We start from the raw sequence: 16,376 nt of genomic DNA on the forward strand, positions 1-16,376 counted from the left end.
GGTCCTACTACTACTCTGCCCAGCCACAATTGTACTTTATTTGGACACTAATCAAATTTTATGTTTGACTCGTTGTGGAACCAGGGCCATGAGACCATTAATTGACTTTTAACCGACTTCAAAAGGGAGGTTCAGAATTCGTCGGGACCTTTTTTTTATTTAGTTTTTCTATGTTTGTTTCCCGATTCCTTTATGATGATGACGATGAAAAATATTTTAAACGAACTTCAAAATTACGCGGCAGGAGATAGTCTATAATAAAAGCTATTTTCTACGTGTTTGGATGGATCCCGTTCCTTAAACTTCCAATTGCAGTGCAGCTGATGACTTTCACAATTATACATTATACATTTTCGGGAAGTTATGACTAACGAAATTAATTCCTGAAACAGCAAGCACTGCATGCTTAAATTTTTATAGATGTCTACATAATTAAGATCACTTTTCATAATTGTCACATTAGTCACATTACACAAATTATTATAAACTGACATTTAATTTAATATATAAATAAAGTGGGCGGTAATAGTAAAAAATAATTTCTTTGCAGATGTCAATCAATACGAATTAACATGAATAAACAGCTATTGTATACCATACTTACATGTCTAAAATACCTAAACCACACATGTGCATTGTGCAATGCGTAAACATAGTTTTTTAACAGTCTTCAAGATATAGGTTGCTAGAGGTTAAGGTGAGCAGAAAGGACAGGGAGGTTAAAAATATATTTTTCTCAAACATGCAATGAAATATTGATGTTATGTTCCTTATAATAGGCTGCGAAGTATGACGTTTCAGGTGCGGCTAGGACAAAAGGTCGTTAATGGAATTTCATACACATCTTGCAGGCCTAGACCGGCAAAGTCCTCTTTTTAATTTTCATTTCACAGATATTTGTGACACAGCATCGTGGCATTCATCCATTTAAAAAAACTAGAGGCAGTATTTGCTTTATGGTTCGTAATGACACTCTGCCACTATGCCTATAAAAAAAAAACAAAAAACAATGTTTGTTATAATTTACAGTTTTATTTGTATAAAATCAACATGAACTTAATAAATAATACATTCTATAATTTTATAATTTTAAATTATAAATTTAACTACACGAATAAAAACATTTAAAATATTTCATCTAAACGTTAGCGGTAAGAAGGTCTACTCAAACACGCGTAGTTATATTTTTTAAATTGTTATGGAGGTAAAGTTGAAAAATATTCATTCTGTTTTATTGGATTTATGGTGCGTTGATGATTTTTTGACTTTAATATGAGTTCCGACGAAATAATGAAATTAATATTAATTGTAATCGTAGGTTTTGGAATTGGCACCGTAAGCAGAATTGATTTTAAATAACTTGCTGCCTCTGCCGCCAAGTTAAAGACGAAGTATGTATATGGTTACTTATGGCAATTTTATTATTTGAGAAACTAAGAAAAATGGCTTACAGTTTATTAGAAACAGTTTTGTGGCATATTTTAAATGAATGTAACTACAAATTCGTCAACACTGTGGAAATTATACTTATTTACTCCATGCATAAAGCAACGATGTATGTGAAACATGATATCAACATGAAAGACTATGTAAACTTATGTGACGAAAACGACAGTCAGACGAATACAAGGCGAAAAAATCAAAGATACATGAAAATATACGGGTAGTAAAAATACACGACTCGTGTAAAACATACGCGTGATAATGATATAGGTACGTGTTGGTTATATTTTGGGTGTAGTTTACTTTTAGTTTTTTCTATAAATAAAACTTGGGTTTCGTGGATTTTTTATTTTATTTATTTCATTGCATGTTTGAGAAAAGCACTATACATACCTCGGCGGGAAATGGGGTTGCCCGCGCTCAGACCTATCCGGCCTCGCTTCGCTCGGCCGTCTATATGTCTTCGGCCGGCAACCCCTTTCGTCCCGGCCTCTGTAGTAATGTACTATTACAGTACATATGGTCCTCTTTTCCGCACTTGTTTCGTAAATAACTAGGTATTGAAAAACAAATAAAAAATTAAAAACTTTATTTTCTTCCGGTAGTTATAAAAAGTACCATGTAACACCTCTGCCGAAAGAGTTACAGATCAAACTGTGTCGCCCATCCATAGCAAATTTTCCACCTTCTCCAACTTTTGACGGTATCCGGATTTTTATCGGTCTATAACGTCTTTCAATTGTTTTAATGCTTCGTCTAGTGCTTCATACACTTCTTGCGTGTCTGGCGGTCTGACTTCCAATGATTCCGTTGGACTCCTCATTTGTGATTTGTGTAGGAAGCTCTGTGTAAGTGGGCAGAAGACGTCAGGGTTTATGGATTCGGTTCTTGATTTTCCTGTGAGGTAGCTCATTGGTACTCCAATGAGGAGTACTGACATCACCCCAGCAAATGGACAGTAAGTGAAGGAAATTTTGAAGAGGGACTGAAGCGGTTTTGTAGGGATTTGGTTTCTGGAATATAAAAATGGAACTGTTTGCATTTGTTATCTTATCGCATTGCTTCTGAGTTCTGTATAAAAAAGCTATTTAATCGTTTTAAAAGGATTTATAAGTTTTGAACATGCACGCTGCACAGACCATTTAGAAACCTTTACATTACTTTTTTGAAGAATCCCTCTAGGAAACCTAGGTTAGGAGTTCTGTATGTATGTTTTTTTTTTCTATTACAACCACCATACGACATATATCACATACCGGGTGTGGCCTGTAATATGAGCAAAAAAATAAACTGTAGACTGTACTCCTCATACTGACCAACATTTCAGCGACTTTTAAAAATAACTTCTGGATTTGATTTTTAATACACTAAGACAAAGATTATTCTAAGACGCAATGTATTGCGAATTTTGTTATGTTTAAGGCGTGACAAGGAACGTCAATCACAATGATATGGCATGGCGATGGCGTCCATTGAAGATAATATTTATTTTGTTTGAAAAATAGGGAGTCTAAGCTAGTACTTCATAATTTTTAAAAGTTGTTAAAAAAAGTGTCACCGTTTGAGGAGGACAATCTATGTTTTAATTATTTGCTCGTGTTACAGGCCACACCCGGTATATGGAAAATGACAACCCAATTGGACGCATTTAGTTTTTTTATTACTCCATAACAAAATAAAAAAAATCAACAAAACAAGTACTTACGCGGCACTAGGCAAGCTACTGGTAAGATTAACCAAGATATGCGTAAAGTTGACTCTGCCGCACCCCGTGGTAGCTAGATGCTTCCCCTGAAAGGTCAACGCCCCCGAGGCTAGCGCATTCTCTGCCCCGATGAGGAGCCAACCGCAGAGCAGTAGGCTCAGCAGGCAGCCGCTTAAGGCTCCCTAGAATTGATATATGATATAAGATTACAAGTTATATTTTTTGTCCTTAAATGTCATTTTTGATATGAGAGTTTATTGCTGGCTGTAAGGTTTACTCGGGTAATTCCGAATGTCGAAAACTGTCGGATAATTCCGAAAAGAGACTTTTATTATGATGGAATTAAGGGTCATTCATCTGAATGTCGGAATTAACCGACATTCGGTATTACCCGAATACACCTTACTTTTTTTAGAAGCGTCTAGGTACTTATACGTTATATACGTCGAGATGATTGCAAAATGCAACAAACCGAAAATGAATGTCACCTTCGGCCTTTTTCATCGGATCAGCTCCATGTGATCATAATTATTGTATTTTGTATTGTCACCGGTTTTTCATAAGTAAAAAGAATACCTACCTACCAAATATATAGGTATTTTCCAACGTTAGTTTTGTTACTAGAGCTGCCATCTATGAGGCGGTGCTTAAAACTCAGAACAAAGAGAAGTCCAAATACAACGCACAAGGCGAGCGCCATGCTTGTTGCCTCAATAAAACTGTTTGTAACGACAAGATGGCGCTGATGTCAAATCTCATTACGTTTTAGTCACTAAAAAAATTGTGTGATACGGAGGTATGATATTGTTAATATTTACTGGCAAATTTATAAACGAAAAATACTGAAAGAAAAGTGGCAAAGTAATTAATTCTCACATTGACTTTTAGTATCCTTCTAATTTTAGCAAAATATACACCTGTAATGTAATTTTGACCTCAGTAACATAGATACATACGGCATAGCTTAGATCGACTAGCATACTCAGTTACTCACAGAACAATTAGCTCTAGAGAAAACAATTCCCAGAGTGAACAGTCCCAGCAGAGTGCCGGCAGTGACTCCTGTCACCCCGAAAGCGACGTGTTGCAGCCGATCCAGCTCTCTCGCGCTCCACACCACACCTGTGCAGTACGCCCCTACTAAAACGCAGAGGAGCTGAAAACACGCTTTATAAAATACTTGTCTTAAGGCATATAATAAATAATAGTACTAGGTACAGAAGATTCACTCTCTAACAAAACGCGTCTGTTTCGATGAGGACAGATATGACCGCGGCTTATGGCTAGCCACCAAAATTGGTGTGGGACGTGTGTATTTGTACCGGGAGTTGCTACCTGTTGCAAAGCAACTAAATCGTGGAGTGAGCCACGCCTGCTTAAAGGTAAAGGTGGTTAGAGTCAGACGGAGAAAAGTCTGCAGTGATTTTGATAGCCCACGCAGTGCAAGTGTCATTTTAAACGTCAAACTTCTATGAAATTAAGACATATAACGTATAAATAACACTAGCATGAACTATCAAAGTCTCTGCAGATGCAGACTTTCCTTGGTCTAACACTAAAGACATGGCTAAAGGCATGGACAACATGTTTGAACGTTTATGTTGATGTCATTGTCGACCTAGGTCGCTACCTTTTCTTGGAAGAAACGGTAGACCAGACTACGGGGACAATGCCAGTTGAGGGTAGATGAAAACATTAAACCATCAAATAATGTAGGTTAAAGTCAGGTCGTTCAGTGACAGATCCAGGCGGTTTTGTATTTGGTTGGTTTACCAATAAATGTTATGCATAAATATTTGGTTTATTTTTATTGGAATAACTGAAGATACAGAGTTATAGAGAAGATGTTGATATGTCAAGAACAACCAGTTTTACCTTCATCATTTTACAGCACGCAATTTCACTTGTGCTCTGTGGCATCCAAGGTCTAATGAACTCTTCAAAAATGACTCCCGATACTGAATTTATAATAGAGGCAATACACCTGAAAACAGAAATGAGTGTCATTTAAAACAATTATAGCATGTAAATATTATTTATTAGATTCATTTGTATATGTGTTGACGATCTTAATATGTATTCATCTTTATATTCGGTTGTAATACAAACATGTAATACTTATTGAGGAATAAATGAATCTAAATCAAAATCTAAAACTATAGCCTCGTAAGTCCTCGCGTACTTGTACAAGTACAAATTAAATTCGAGTTATGAACTCTTATTGAAACAAAAGAAAGTTCCAAGTTCTAAAGCACTACAATTGGTTTGGGTCTTACGAGGATAGGGTAAGTAACCTAATCTTATTGCCATAGGAGGCGTAAGATGTCGTCGTAATCTTTGGGAAATAATTCATGTAAGTCTGGGGTATGTATAACGATTTTTTATTATTCTTACCCCGTAGTGGCGCTGAAAATGGCGATGATAAAAATACCACATATTCCAGGAAACATGCTTGACAAGCTGTGTAAAAATTGTGGTACCAGCTGAAATGTAAAAGTTAATGCAATGTTAGGATGTAAAAACTCAATAAAAATATAAAATGACTGTATATTTAAATTTCAAAACTTGTTAGTTAAAAACTTATCGAAGACCAAAGCTGTTGTATATTTAATTATTAACCTTTTGTACAAAAAGTTTTTCAGAGAGAAGAAAAAAAGCCACTAACGTCAACCAGTGACGCGACTTCTTTTAAAATTGTACCTAGTTCTCGGGCAATAATTATTTTATAAAATATTTAATAAATATGTGTTTGTGTTGAGTTTGAAAGTAAAAGAAAATTAATAAAGTTTTGTGTATAGTGTAAATATTGTGTAACTTTTAGTAAAGTAAAGTATGTCGTGGGTTTTTAGCGTATCTACAATATAGACTAGGCAACGTTTTATGCCAACAGGTGAGTAGATTTATTTTCTTGTTATATCTTTATATCGCTAATTTTATGTAAGATGTATATGACGGAAGAGTGAACTTTATATCGTCTAGCTATTACTTTAGCGAAGTAACTCTGATTAGTCTGATTTTGATCAAGATTTTAGACAATGATTTTATGCATTCAAAGCAGTCTTCAACGAGTTATGCAGAAATCATTGAATTACCTGCTCATGTTTCTTAATCTGCCCAGACAATAAAGGGTCACAGCCCGCAAACCAGGCATACATAGCCAGCCCAAGCAGACATGACAGTAGTTTCATCAAAATAACTCCCAAGCAGGAGATCGCCAGACAAATCCTGGCTTTGGCTATTGTCGGTACTGCCTGGAGTTTCTGCAGAGATGACTGGCTGAGGGCTACCTTCCAGAGCCAATTTGTGCTTAGGGCTAGAGTAACGGTTAGGAAAGACGTGTGGTGCGCCATTTCGGGGTCGGGACTGAAACAAAATAAAAGATAAAGATAAAAGATAAAAAATAGTTTATTCAAGTAGGCATATTACAATGCGCTTATGAACGTCAAATAAACCTTTACCGGCTCCAACCGTACACCTCTGCCCCGAGAAGATTTAAATCCCCCCTCAATTGGAGGAGGGTATCCCAATATGGGACCGGCAACAAACTCGGCGGGACACATCTTTTCAAAACATTACTACATCTTTTAATTAACATGCATTACGAGTAATTAAGAAAAATACAATTTAAATTACTATAGAATTCATGCAATTATACTCAGTGAGTACATAACTTTATACAAATACGTAGCTCTTTCAGAAAACATATCAAATTCTTACAAAAGGAAAAGAAATAAAATCAATAAAAGAAATGAGAATACATATTATATGAATCTGACTGATTGTTATGAGATGCTTTCATACAAGTTGATGTGCTTTTTACCTGAGCTGAGTCACCTTTAACTCTACACATAATACAATGCTTTTAATTGCTACTTGTCGTTATTACAGTTTCTGGTTTGGACCATGCATGTTTGTCTGTCAAGTAGTCCTCGACTCTGTAATAAGCCTTCAACATCAATGACTTTTTTAAGTAATTCTTAAGAGCTGGAAAGGGTAATCTTAAAGCATCCTCAGGTAACTTGTTATAAAAATGAATGCATTGCCCAACGAATGACTTCTGTACTTTACGAACACGAAACTTTCTGATAGCAAGCTTGTTTTTATTTCTAGTATTATAGTTATGGACATCAGAATTCTTAGTGAAGGAGTCTAGATTCTTAACAACATACATAATACTATCATATAAATAATACTATCAAGCGAATAAAATAAGTAGGTACATAAATAGAGAGGTACGGGTAATAGTACGGTGTCGCTAATACGTTTACAATTTAAAATGCGTCATGCCAGTTCAATGATAAGAAGAATGTTAGCATCTTGATGTTGACTAACAGCTTGTAGACCTCCAATAGTCTTGAACATCATCGTAAAAAGAAAGCAACTAATGTAGTCGTTGTCTACACACTGTATTTGCAAGACTATTAGCTTGGAATGCTTCGGTCACTTGAAGGTTCAGCTATATTATATTTCATAGTACTTAAACAATTTATCATTATTAATCAAATAATCATAATCACTTACTCATATAAAAAAAGACCGGACGGAAGCTGGTCAGTCCTTACGAACCGTGAGATCGAAGACCTAGTGGCTGCACCTAACATCATGGGAGAGACTAAAGCTCACAGACTCCGTTGGTTGGGCCACCTTGAGAGAATGGATGAAGATCGGAACGTGAAAAGAGCATACCTGGGCCGTCCAGCAGGAAGGCGTCCTATCGGACGCCCCAGATATCGCTGGTGCGACATGGTGGAGGCGGACCTGCGCGAACTTCGAGTCAGCAATTGGCGAGAGGTCGCACAGGACCGAGAAAAGTGGCGGTGTCTTGTGTCGGAGGCCAAGTCTCATTTTGGGTCACTGAGCCAACGGAGTAAGTAAGTACTTACTCATATAGCACCAACCGGTCACCATGACTAGCAATCTCCCACATCCTCTTTATCCCCATTGGCAGCAATGCTAACCCAGCCGGCAGCGCCGTACCAGCCAATGATAGGAAGACCGTCAGCATCCCAATGCTGACTATAGCTTGCAGGCCGCCTACCGCTGTGAACGTCGCGCAAAGGACGCAAACTACGGCGGTCGCGCGGCCTGCTAGAGGGTCTGTAACTGAAAACGATTATATAATTACTAAATGGTCCTCTCGCGCTCGTTGTTACTCTACTTTCAATTCTTCCTTTGTACAGTTAACTGTAAAAATATGGGTGTAGCCAACTTATTCAAAAATATGTTCCACAGTTTTTAATTCGCTGACATAAGGGATATGGAACATATTTTTGAGATGATTTGTGCACCCATATTTTTGACTGTACCATAGCCTACAATGTTAACTGACAGTTCGTAAACCTTAATACAAAAGGCATAAGGTCCACCGATGGACAGTTAACAGTGTTGCTGTTTGTATGAGTACTTACTACAAAGGTGTTTTAAAATAATTAGGTGTTTGCTACATATACAAGCTCATAGTTGTCCCATCATGAACCTTTTCAAATACAACCTATATTTTGAAGTGTAATGTTACCCAGTGTGTACTTTTAATGAGCTCATAAAGGTAGATTCCTTGTTGTCACAACTCACCGGCTTGACTGAGTCCAGTATCTTATCTCAAGAATAACTCACCTAATCTGAACGCCAACATCGGAACGTAAGGCACTATTGGCAGAAGCATTAGCTTGCTGACAACGAACAACACCGCAGCGATGGTTCGCGTGTGTGTGGAGAACCTTATTTCCAAGTATTCGAAGCTTGATGACAGTTGCAGTCGATGGAAAACTGAGAAAAATAAGCTAAGGTCAGGTACAAACCGGGTCACTAAATGTGGTATAAGAAAATTTCACAATGGAAATAGTTTAAGTACAGTCGCTAGTATCCATCAGATATATTGATGCGAGCAAGGTGGTCAAAAATATCTAAAAGTAGGTAAGTAGAATGTAGAAGACATTACCTTCAACCTCAAACTACTAGGCTCTCTCACTGGTTTTGAGCGTGAAAATATCTCGACTAAAATGGTCGTTACTTAATCTTCGAGTAACAGTTTACTGTTCTTATCAAATTCACGCAATTACTCGTACACATGCTGCAGCTGCGTTGCAACAAGTTAAATATTTTTCAAAAACAAAACACTACACGAAGCAGACATGAATCAAACATTCATTATTTACCTGGTAAATATATCACAGCTGTTAGAATAGTCACTAAGATAAGGGACAGCGCCGATGCCCAGTATTGTGTGCCCCTCAAGTATATCTCTACGGGCACGCCGAGCAATGTGATACTTGTTAGATGGCTGGAATTAATATGTAATAATGTAAGTATACAGTGAGACATTAAAGCAATAATAGCTTGACGTTGCGAAGAACAGAGGTAGAAATGTTTGAGTCTTACAATGAAGTCAATGGAAAACCGAATATTGTGCGGAATGAAGAAGGAAAAAGTTCATTAAAAAACAGCAGTAGGCAGTAGAGTAACGAGATAAACATAGGGATACTTAGTAAAATCTTTAATAATGCTCTTAGCTTTACCGTGAATAACCCTTGGTAAAAGTTCCGAAAGTTGTTAGTGTGCAATTTTTAACTTTATAGTCTTTTAGAAACAAAGCCTTTTTTATTCAAGATTAAAATACTATGAAACTTAAAATTGAACCAATATTAAAACTATGAATAATTTGGAAGTAAATTAATGTAAATGTTAAATTTCCTATTTAGCCCAACGAACGTTTATTTTAATCGCGTACCTAAATATTTTAGGGTTCCGTACCCAAAGGGTAAAACGGGACCCTATTATTAAGACTTCGCTGTCCATCCGTCCGTCCGTACGTCCGTCCGTCCGTCCGTCCGTCCGTCCGTCTGTCACCAGGCTGTATCTCACGAACCGTGAGCGCTAGACAGTTGAAATTTTCACAGATGATGTATTTCTGTTGCCGCTATAATAACAACAAATACTAAAAACAGAAAAAAATAAAGATTTAAATGGGGCTCCCATACAACAAACGTGATTTTTAACCAAAGTTAAGCAACGTCGGGAGTGGTCAGTATTTAGATGGGTGACCGTTCTTTTTGCCTTTTTTTTTTGTTGCATTATGGTACGGAACCCTTCGTGCGCGAGTCCGACTCGCACTTGCCCGGTTTTTTGTACATACCTACTCCAAAATCTAAATCGAACTTTTATTGACTAAAATACTCCAAAAACAATTCATCTCTGTGTCTCAGGAGCTGAAGAAATATAGCAGTTCAAATAAATATCTTGTCATTTTAAAAACTTACCTCGCAATAAGAGCCAACGAAACAGAGAAGATCGACATATTTTTCCCGCCAAACAGAAACCCGGCCACCGTCTTATTTTTTCTATTAACAACATTAAAATATATAACAATTGCCACTATTCCACCCAAAATTATACCAAACAGGCCGTATTCCGCCACATTGAAATAAATAGGGTACACCAAGGTGCTGTTCTTCATTTTTGCTTTAAACTGGTAAACGTGTTTCTTGTAAAACGTCCCGGTTCAAATAGTTATTATCAGTGCGTCTAACAATACCTAATAAAGGAGATATAAGAGATAAAGCTGGATTTCACTTCAATCTTATGGCAAATACACTACAGTTTGCTGTTTATATTGCTTGCCAAAACATACTAGAGTCCGACCAAGCTAAAATGGCAGCGATTTTCATAGCACAGACTGCCCGAGTGTTATTTAAACGTCATAATTAAGTAAGTTTGACGTTTAAAATAATACTTGCACAGTCTGGGCCGTCAATATCGCTGCTAACTTAACTTGGTCTAACTCTAGCTATATCGAACTATCGAAGACTGCAGCAATGTAGCGTGAGTTACCTAAAGTCGTTTATAATACCTATAGATCATAAAAAATATTGTTAATCTTCATAACAAAAATTCAGTGAGACACAGACATATTTGATATTATATATATTAAGAACGGGTCACTCACGGGGTAACATATGTGAGTGACCCGTTCTTAATATATTTTATATGTATTGTTAATCGTCTATACAAAAATCGAAAATACACGTTTTTAAGGTAAGTAAACTCGATACGTATGTAGGTAACTTTTGAAGCAATGAAATTGAGAGACAACAATTGTTTTTAGACTAAATGGAAGCAAATAATCTTATCTTAAAGGCTTATTAGTCGTTCTTATTTAATTCACGGTAGTGTAATATTACGTCAAATAATATTCAAACAAATAAAAGTAATGCTAATTAATATCATTGTGCCTGTGAAGATAGTTGCTAGATTTTAGGTACCTAGCCACAAAACAGATAGGTACAGAAATCAACCTACATACAAAGCGCGCTCGAGCAACGCACACATAGACACTGCTCACGGTCACGATATCTCGGACCAGTTGGGACCAGTGCGAGCGCGAGTGCCATCCGCTTGAGACACGCGTCTGTGAACTTTTTTGTGCAATAATGGAGAAACAAAACAAAAAGTTATTATAACTGTACAGTGGACGGTTGTTTAAATTCAACATTAAGGTGGTTCGCTTTTCATACAAAATTCAATCAAAGCTCATTAAGTAACTACACACTATTAGTACACAAATATTTCCGCATTTATCTTCTTTCGAATATTCGTTTGCGCGAAATTAACAGGAAAACAATGTTTCATACAGAAATCATGCAAAAATCATAGTTAACTTTTCATCAATTTTACGTATGTGTGTGTCACAAATGTCGTGTACAGATACATTTGCGACGTTGCCATACCATTTCCGACGTTGCCGGGCTGACCACGGCTCGAATTTGGAGTGCCGTCATGTTTAGTGCAATTTTATTGACACTGATATTTGACAGGTAGTTAATTGACCTAAGCGAGAAGTTCGTCAGCTTAGCTAAGAACTATCATGGCGTGTTATGCAAGCAGTCGCTTTTTTGCTTGCAAACGGAAGATTCCCGGTTCGATCCCCAGTAATTGTATGATGGAACATAACTTTTTGTATTTTTGTTACACCTAAATTTCGTATTGTTTTTTTTTTTATTTAATTTTTCTTATTATCATAAATCGATTATTAAGTATGGGCTACACGTATTGTTTTATTTTTACAAAGATAATTAGAAATTATACTCTACCTAATCTCTCTGATTTTTACAATCAGGACATCCTCACTGCAATAAAAACCGGGCAAGTGCGAGTCGGACTCGCGCACGAAGGGTTCCGTTCCGTGCCATAATGCAAAAAAAAACAAAAAAAAGCAAAAAAAAAACGGGCAAGTGCGAGTCGGACTCGCGCACGAAGGGTTCCGTACCATAAAGCAAAAAAAAAACGGACAAAATGCAAAAAGAAAACGGTCACCCATCCAAGTACTGACCCCGCCCGACGTTGCTTAACTTTGGTCAAAAATCACGTTTGTTGTATGGGAGCCCCACTTAAATCTTTATTTTATTCTGTTTTTAGTATTTGTTGTTATAGCGGCAACAGAAATACGTTATCTGTGAACGCTACGCTATCACGGTTCGTGAGATACAGCCTGGTGACAGACGGACGGACGGACGGACAGCGAAGTCTTAGTAATAGGGTCCCGTTTTACCCTTTGGGTACGGAACCCTAAAAAGAAGTGTATAAAATTTCCTGTGGTTAAAAATAATGGAATCTTGACGTGTCTTTTAATTGAAAAACACATATTAAAAATAAGTTACGGCAAATATGTAACAATTATAAATCTAATACGATCATTTATATTCTTCTGCTTTCATAAGTAATCGTTTTTGATTTTTAAAAAACCTGATAACACTGAGTATGTGGGGGAAGCGCTGCTGGCCTAGCGGAAAGCAATTCGGAGGTCGCGGGTTCTAACCCCGGCTCGTACCAATGATTTTTCGAACTTTTGTACGAAATAGCATTTGATACCTACCTATTTATACACCGATACCTATTTTTCGGTGAAAGAAAACAATGTGAGGAAACCGGACTAATCCAAATAAGTTTACTCTCTGGGTTGGTAGGTCAGGGCAGTCGATTTCGTAAAAACTAGTGCGCATGCCAATTCTGGGATTAGTTGCCAAGCGGAGATTGAATATCTGGGAGACCGACCAAAGCTTACAAAACATAAAAACCCAAAAATGCGCGTTTTCTCATAGACCTAGCTAAGAGATCAAACCCCTTATAGCAAATTTCATCGAAATCGTTAGAGCCGTTTCTGATACCATCCAAATATATAAATAAATAATTATATATCTAATAATTGCTCGTTTAAAGGTAAGATAACACAAAGGAGAAACAAAAAGAAATTACCTACTCGCACCAGTCTTGAACCCCAATCCTCTTGCACGTATTTCCACGAACATACCGTTACGCTATTGCAACATACTTACGTTGTGTGAAATTGTCTACTACAAGGATGACGGAAACACTGTTTGCATGTGTGAGTAATAGTAGGAAAAAGCGTGACAGCAACACTCCGTCGAATTAAAAAGGTGGTTTTTGCACAATGAAGTATTCAATGTTTATTTTAATAGTTCAATATTTACTTAAAGAGTGCGCGAAACATACTTTTAAGTATACAAATACCAAGACCATTTCACAAAAAAATAAAATCTGAAATTTTGCAAAAGTGGTGCCATCTAGCGAGAGTTAAGTTTTGAGTAACCTAGGCGAACCACCTTAAACGGTGAATTGCCGTTTTTTTAAGCTACCAGTGGTTTTAGAGAGAATGCGTATGCGAATTTATTACATTGTACATGAGAATGCGAATTTATTACACATAAAAATATAATAATCGTGTATTTCGCCAATCTCGGAATCATCGCAAGATATTATCTGTGGCAAATTTTTAATATAACAATGACATTAAAATTAAAATACCTATTTGAGTTATTAATGTTATTATTAATTTATATTTCCATTCTTCCCGTTTCATCCTCTACAATAAATCAAACAACTAAATACGAGATACGATATGATAGATACGAGTGCCACTACCACGATAGTTTTTTGTGCATAAGTCATAGTTCGCAACAATCGCAACCCTAGAGCGACCGCCGAGCGTAGGTATGAAAAGTAAAGTACATACATGTGATTGACTTCTGTACTTATCTATTTTGTGACCTAGCAATGGGATTAAATGGGGGGCCATTTAAGAGTAGAAGTAGAAGAATTTTATTTCGAATTATGAGGAATTTTTTTTTCGGATCCAAAATTCTTCGAAACACATTCACGATGTTATTCATAATAATCATAAGGCACTTGTCCCACCGCCGACGGTGAGCAATAAGCGAGTAGAACGATAAACTAGAAACGAGTGGGCGAGCAGCGAGAAGCGAGTGTTAGCTCCAATAGTTTTGGCGCTCGGCTATAGGCGAGTGTTCGAGTGCAACGGGCTATTACTCGCGTCACTCGCTCGGGCGGTGCAGTGTAGCCGAACACGCAGACGTCGCATAGGTAATTGTTCAAACTACGAAGCGAGCATCGCCGAGCGAGTACCGCTGAGCTAGTTTTATCTTATCACGGCGACAAACTAGTAGAGCGAGTGTTCTCGCCGGCAGTGTGAACAGCCAGCGATGAACTATTAATATATAGGGTACATCGCCAATTATTAGCCAGTTTTCAATTACTGGCCACCTATACTAAAATGAATTCTGTGTATAGGTGAATAGAACTCATTTTTGTAAGAGGCGGCCAGTTATTGAACGAGTGGGTTGTGGATAAATTTCAGTTACTGGCCATTTTCCTTATACTGAAAATGAGTTTTATTTATCTGTAAATAGAATTCATTTTTGGAATAGGTGGCCAGTAATTGAAAACTGGCTAATAATTGGATTTTCGTACCTTATATACTAAAATGAACTTTGTTCACCTATAAATAGAAATCAAATTAAGTGGCCAGTAATTGGGGGGTGGCTAGTAATTGGCGATGTACCCTATGTCTCTTTTACTAACACAGGATCCTAATCTTTTGTTCGTTTCTTGGGCGAGAAAATCGCCGATAATTAATCGCTTACTCGCGCTTGGTGGGACAAGTGCCTAATCGTCGTAGTGCCAAACACCTACCGTTGATATTTCTTTTGTGTGTTAAAGAATCATAGTCACCGAGTAAAAAGACTGGCCTCTTTTTGCCATTTTGGCTATGTAACCGTAAAAAAAAACAAGAAAAAAAGGTTCAATAAGTGTAAGTACATAATTTATGAAAATGAATGATGAAGATACTATCTACTGAAGTATAAAATGGTATCATTATTTCAAGAAAACTTGTGCGAGCTGCGAAGTAAATAATTACATTTTTCATCATAGGTTAAAACTTTTAAAAACCGGGCAAGTGCGAGTCAGACTCGCGCACGAAGGGTTCCGTACCATAATTAAAAAAAAAACGAAAAAAAAACGGTCACCCATCCAAGTACTGACCACTCCCGACGTTGCTTAACTTTGGTCAAAAATCAGGTTTGTTGTATGGGAGCCCCATTTAAATCTTAATTTTATTCTGTTTTTAGTATTTGTTGTTATAGCGGCAACAGAAATACATCATCTGTGAAAATTTCAACTGTCTAGCTATCACGGTTCGTGAGATACAGCCTGGTGACAGACAGACGGATAGACGGACGGACAGCGAAGTCTTAGTAATAGGGTCCCGTTTTACCCTTTGGGTACGGAACCCTAATTAATTCCTACATTGATAAGTATGGAAAACGATATCTTAATATTAGCGCCATCTAGTCAAAAGACCTGCAATCTGCAATAACGCACCTCACCTAGAGAACTCAACTAGTTAGTTATTAACAGTTACCGCGTTCTATAAGTTCATCAAATGTCCGCTAGGTGGCGTATATTTTAAAAATAAACGAATTTGTAATTCATATAGCTAAACGCATTCAGTGCTATGAGAAGTAGTAAGTAGTTCGTTTAGAGTTAATTTTTAAGTAGGTATATTTAACCTAACAGTTCTATAGTAGAGATTTCTAGCGCTTTTATTGTGTAGGGTTTACTCGGGTAATTCCGAATGTCGAAAACTGTCGTATGATTCCGAAAAGAGACTTTTATTATGATGGAATTAAGGGTGATTTTCATCTGAATTTCGGAATTATCCGACATTCGGTATTACCCGAATACACCTTACTTATGAAATTTGGAGAACGATCCATCAAAATTACCGGGTTGTACTTATCGTATAAACGTATGTAATAAATCATGAGCAAAACAATTTGCCATGAAAATATTGAAAGTTTAAAAATGTATTGCTTTAATATTTCATTTCATTCTCTTCAACCCCACTACCCCCCCT

The 16,376-nt window shown here is 36.9% G+C and overlaps 1 protein-coding gene across 1 annotated transcript; it reads right to left on the reverse strand.

Annotated features, from left to right (window-relative positions):
- Positions 1-2,055: 2,055 nt before the first annotated feature.
- LOC134669030 (sodium-coupled monocarboxylate transporter 2-like) lies at positions 2,056-10,749 on the reverse strand. The gene is made up of 10 exons (XM_063526552.1): positions 10,405-10,749; positions 9,304-9,428; positions 8,762-8,914; positions 8,032-8,251; positions 6,241-6,511; positions 5,543-5,631; positions 5,024-5,132; positions 4,143-4,304; positions 3,149-3,330; positions 2,056-2,456 (listed from the first exon to the last, which is right to left on the reverse strand). Exons 1-10 carry the CDS (start codon positions 10,599-10,601, stop codon positions 2,159-2,161), a joined length of 1,806 nt encoding a protein of 601 aa, XP_063382622.1. The 5' UTR covers positions 10,602-10,749; the 3' UTR covers positions 2,056-2,158.
- Positions 10,750-16,376: the final 5,627 nt, after the last annotated feature.

The sequence above is a fragment of the Cydia fagiglandana genome, chromosome 11 (genome assembly GCF_963556715.1).
Source record: "Cydia fagiglandana chromosome 11, ilCydFagi1.1, whole genome shotgun sequence".
Classification (NCBI taxonomy): domain Eukaryota; kingdom Metazoa; phylum Arthropoda; class Insecta; order Lepidoptera; family Tortricidae; genus Cydia; species Cydia fagiglandana.

Excerpts from the sequence above, each read along its gene's own strand:
- LOC134669030 (XM_063526552.1), bottom strand. The coding sequence starts at position 10,601 with ATGAAGAACAGCACCTTGGTGTACCCTATTTATTTCAATGTGGCGGAA. Across the intron at positions 9,429-10,404 it reads TCGTTGGCTCTTATTGCGAG|CCATCTAACAAGTATCACAT; the intron begins GTAAGTTTTTAA and ends TATTAATTCCAG. Across the intron at positions 5,632-6,240 it reads AGATTAAGAAACATGAGCAG|CTGGTACCACAATTTTTACA; the intron begins GTAATTCAATGA and ends TTTACATTTCAG.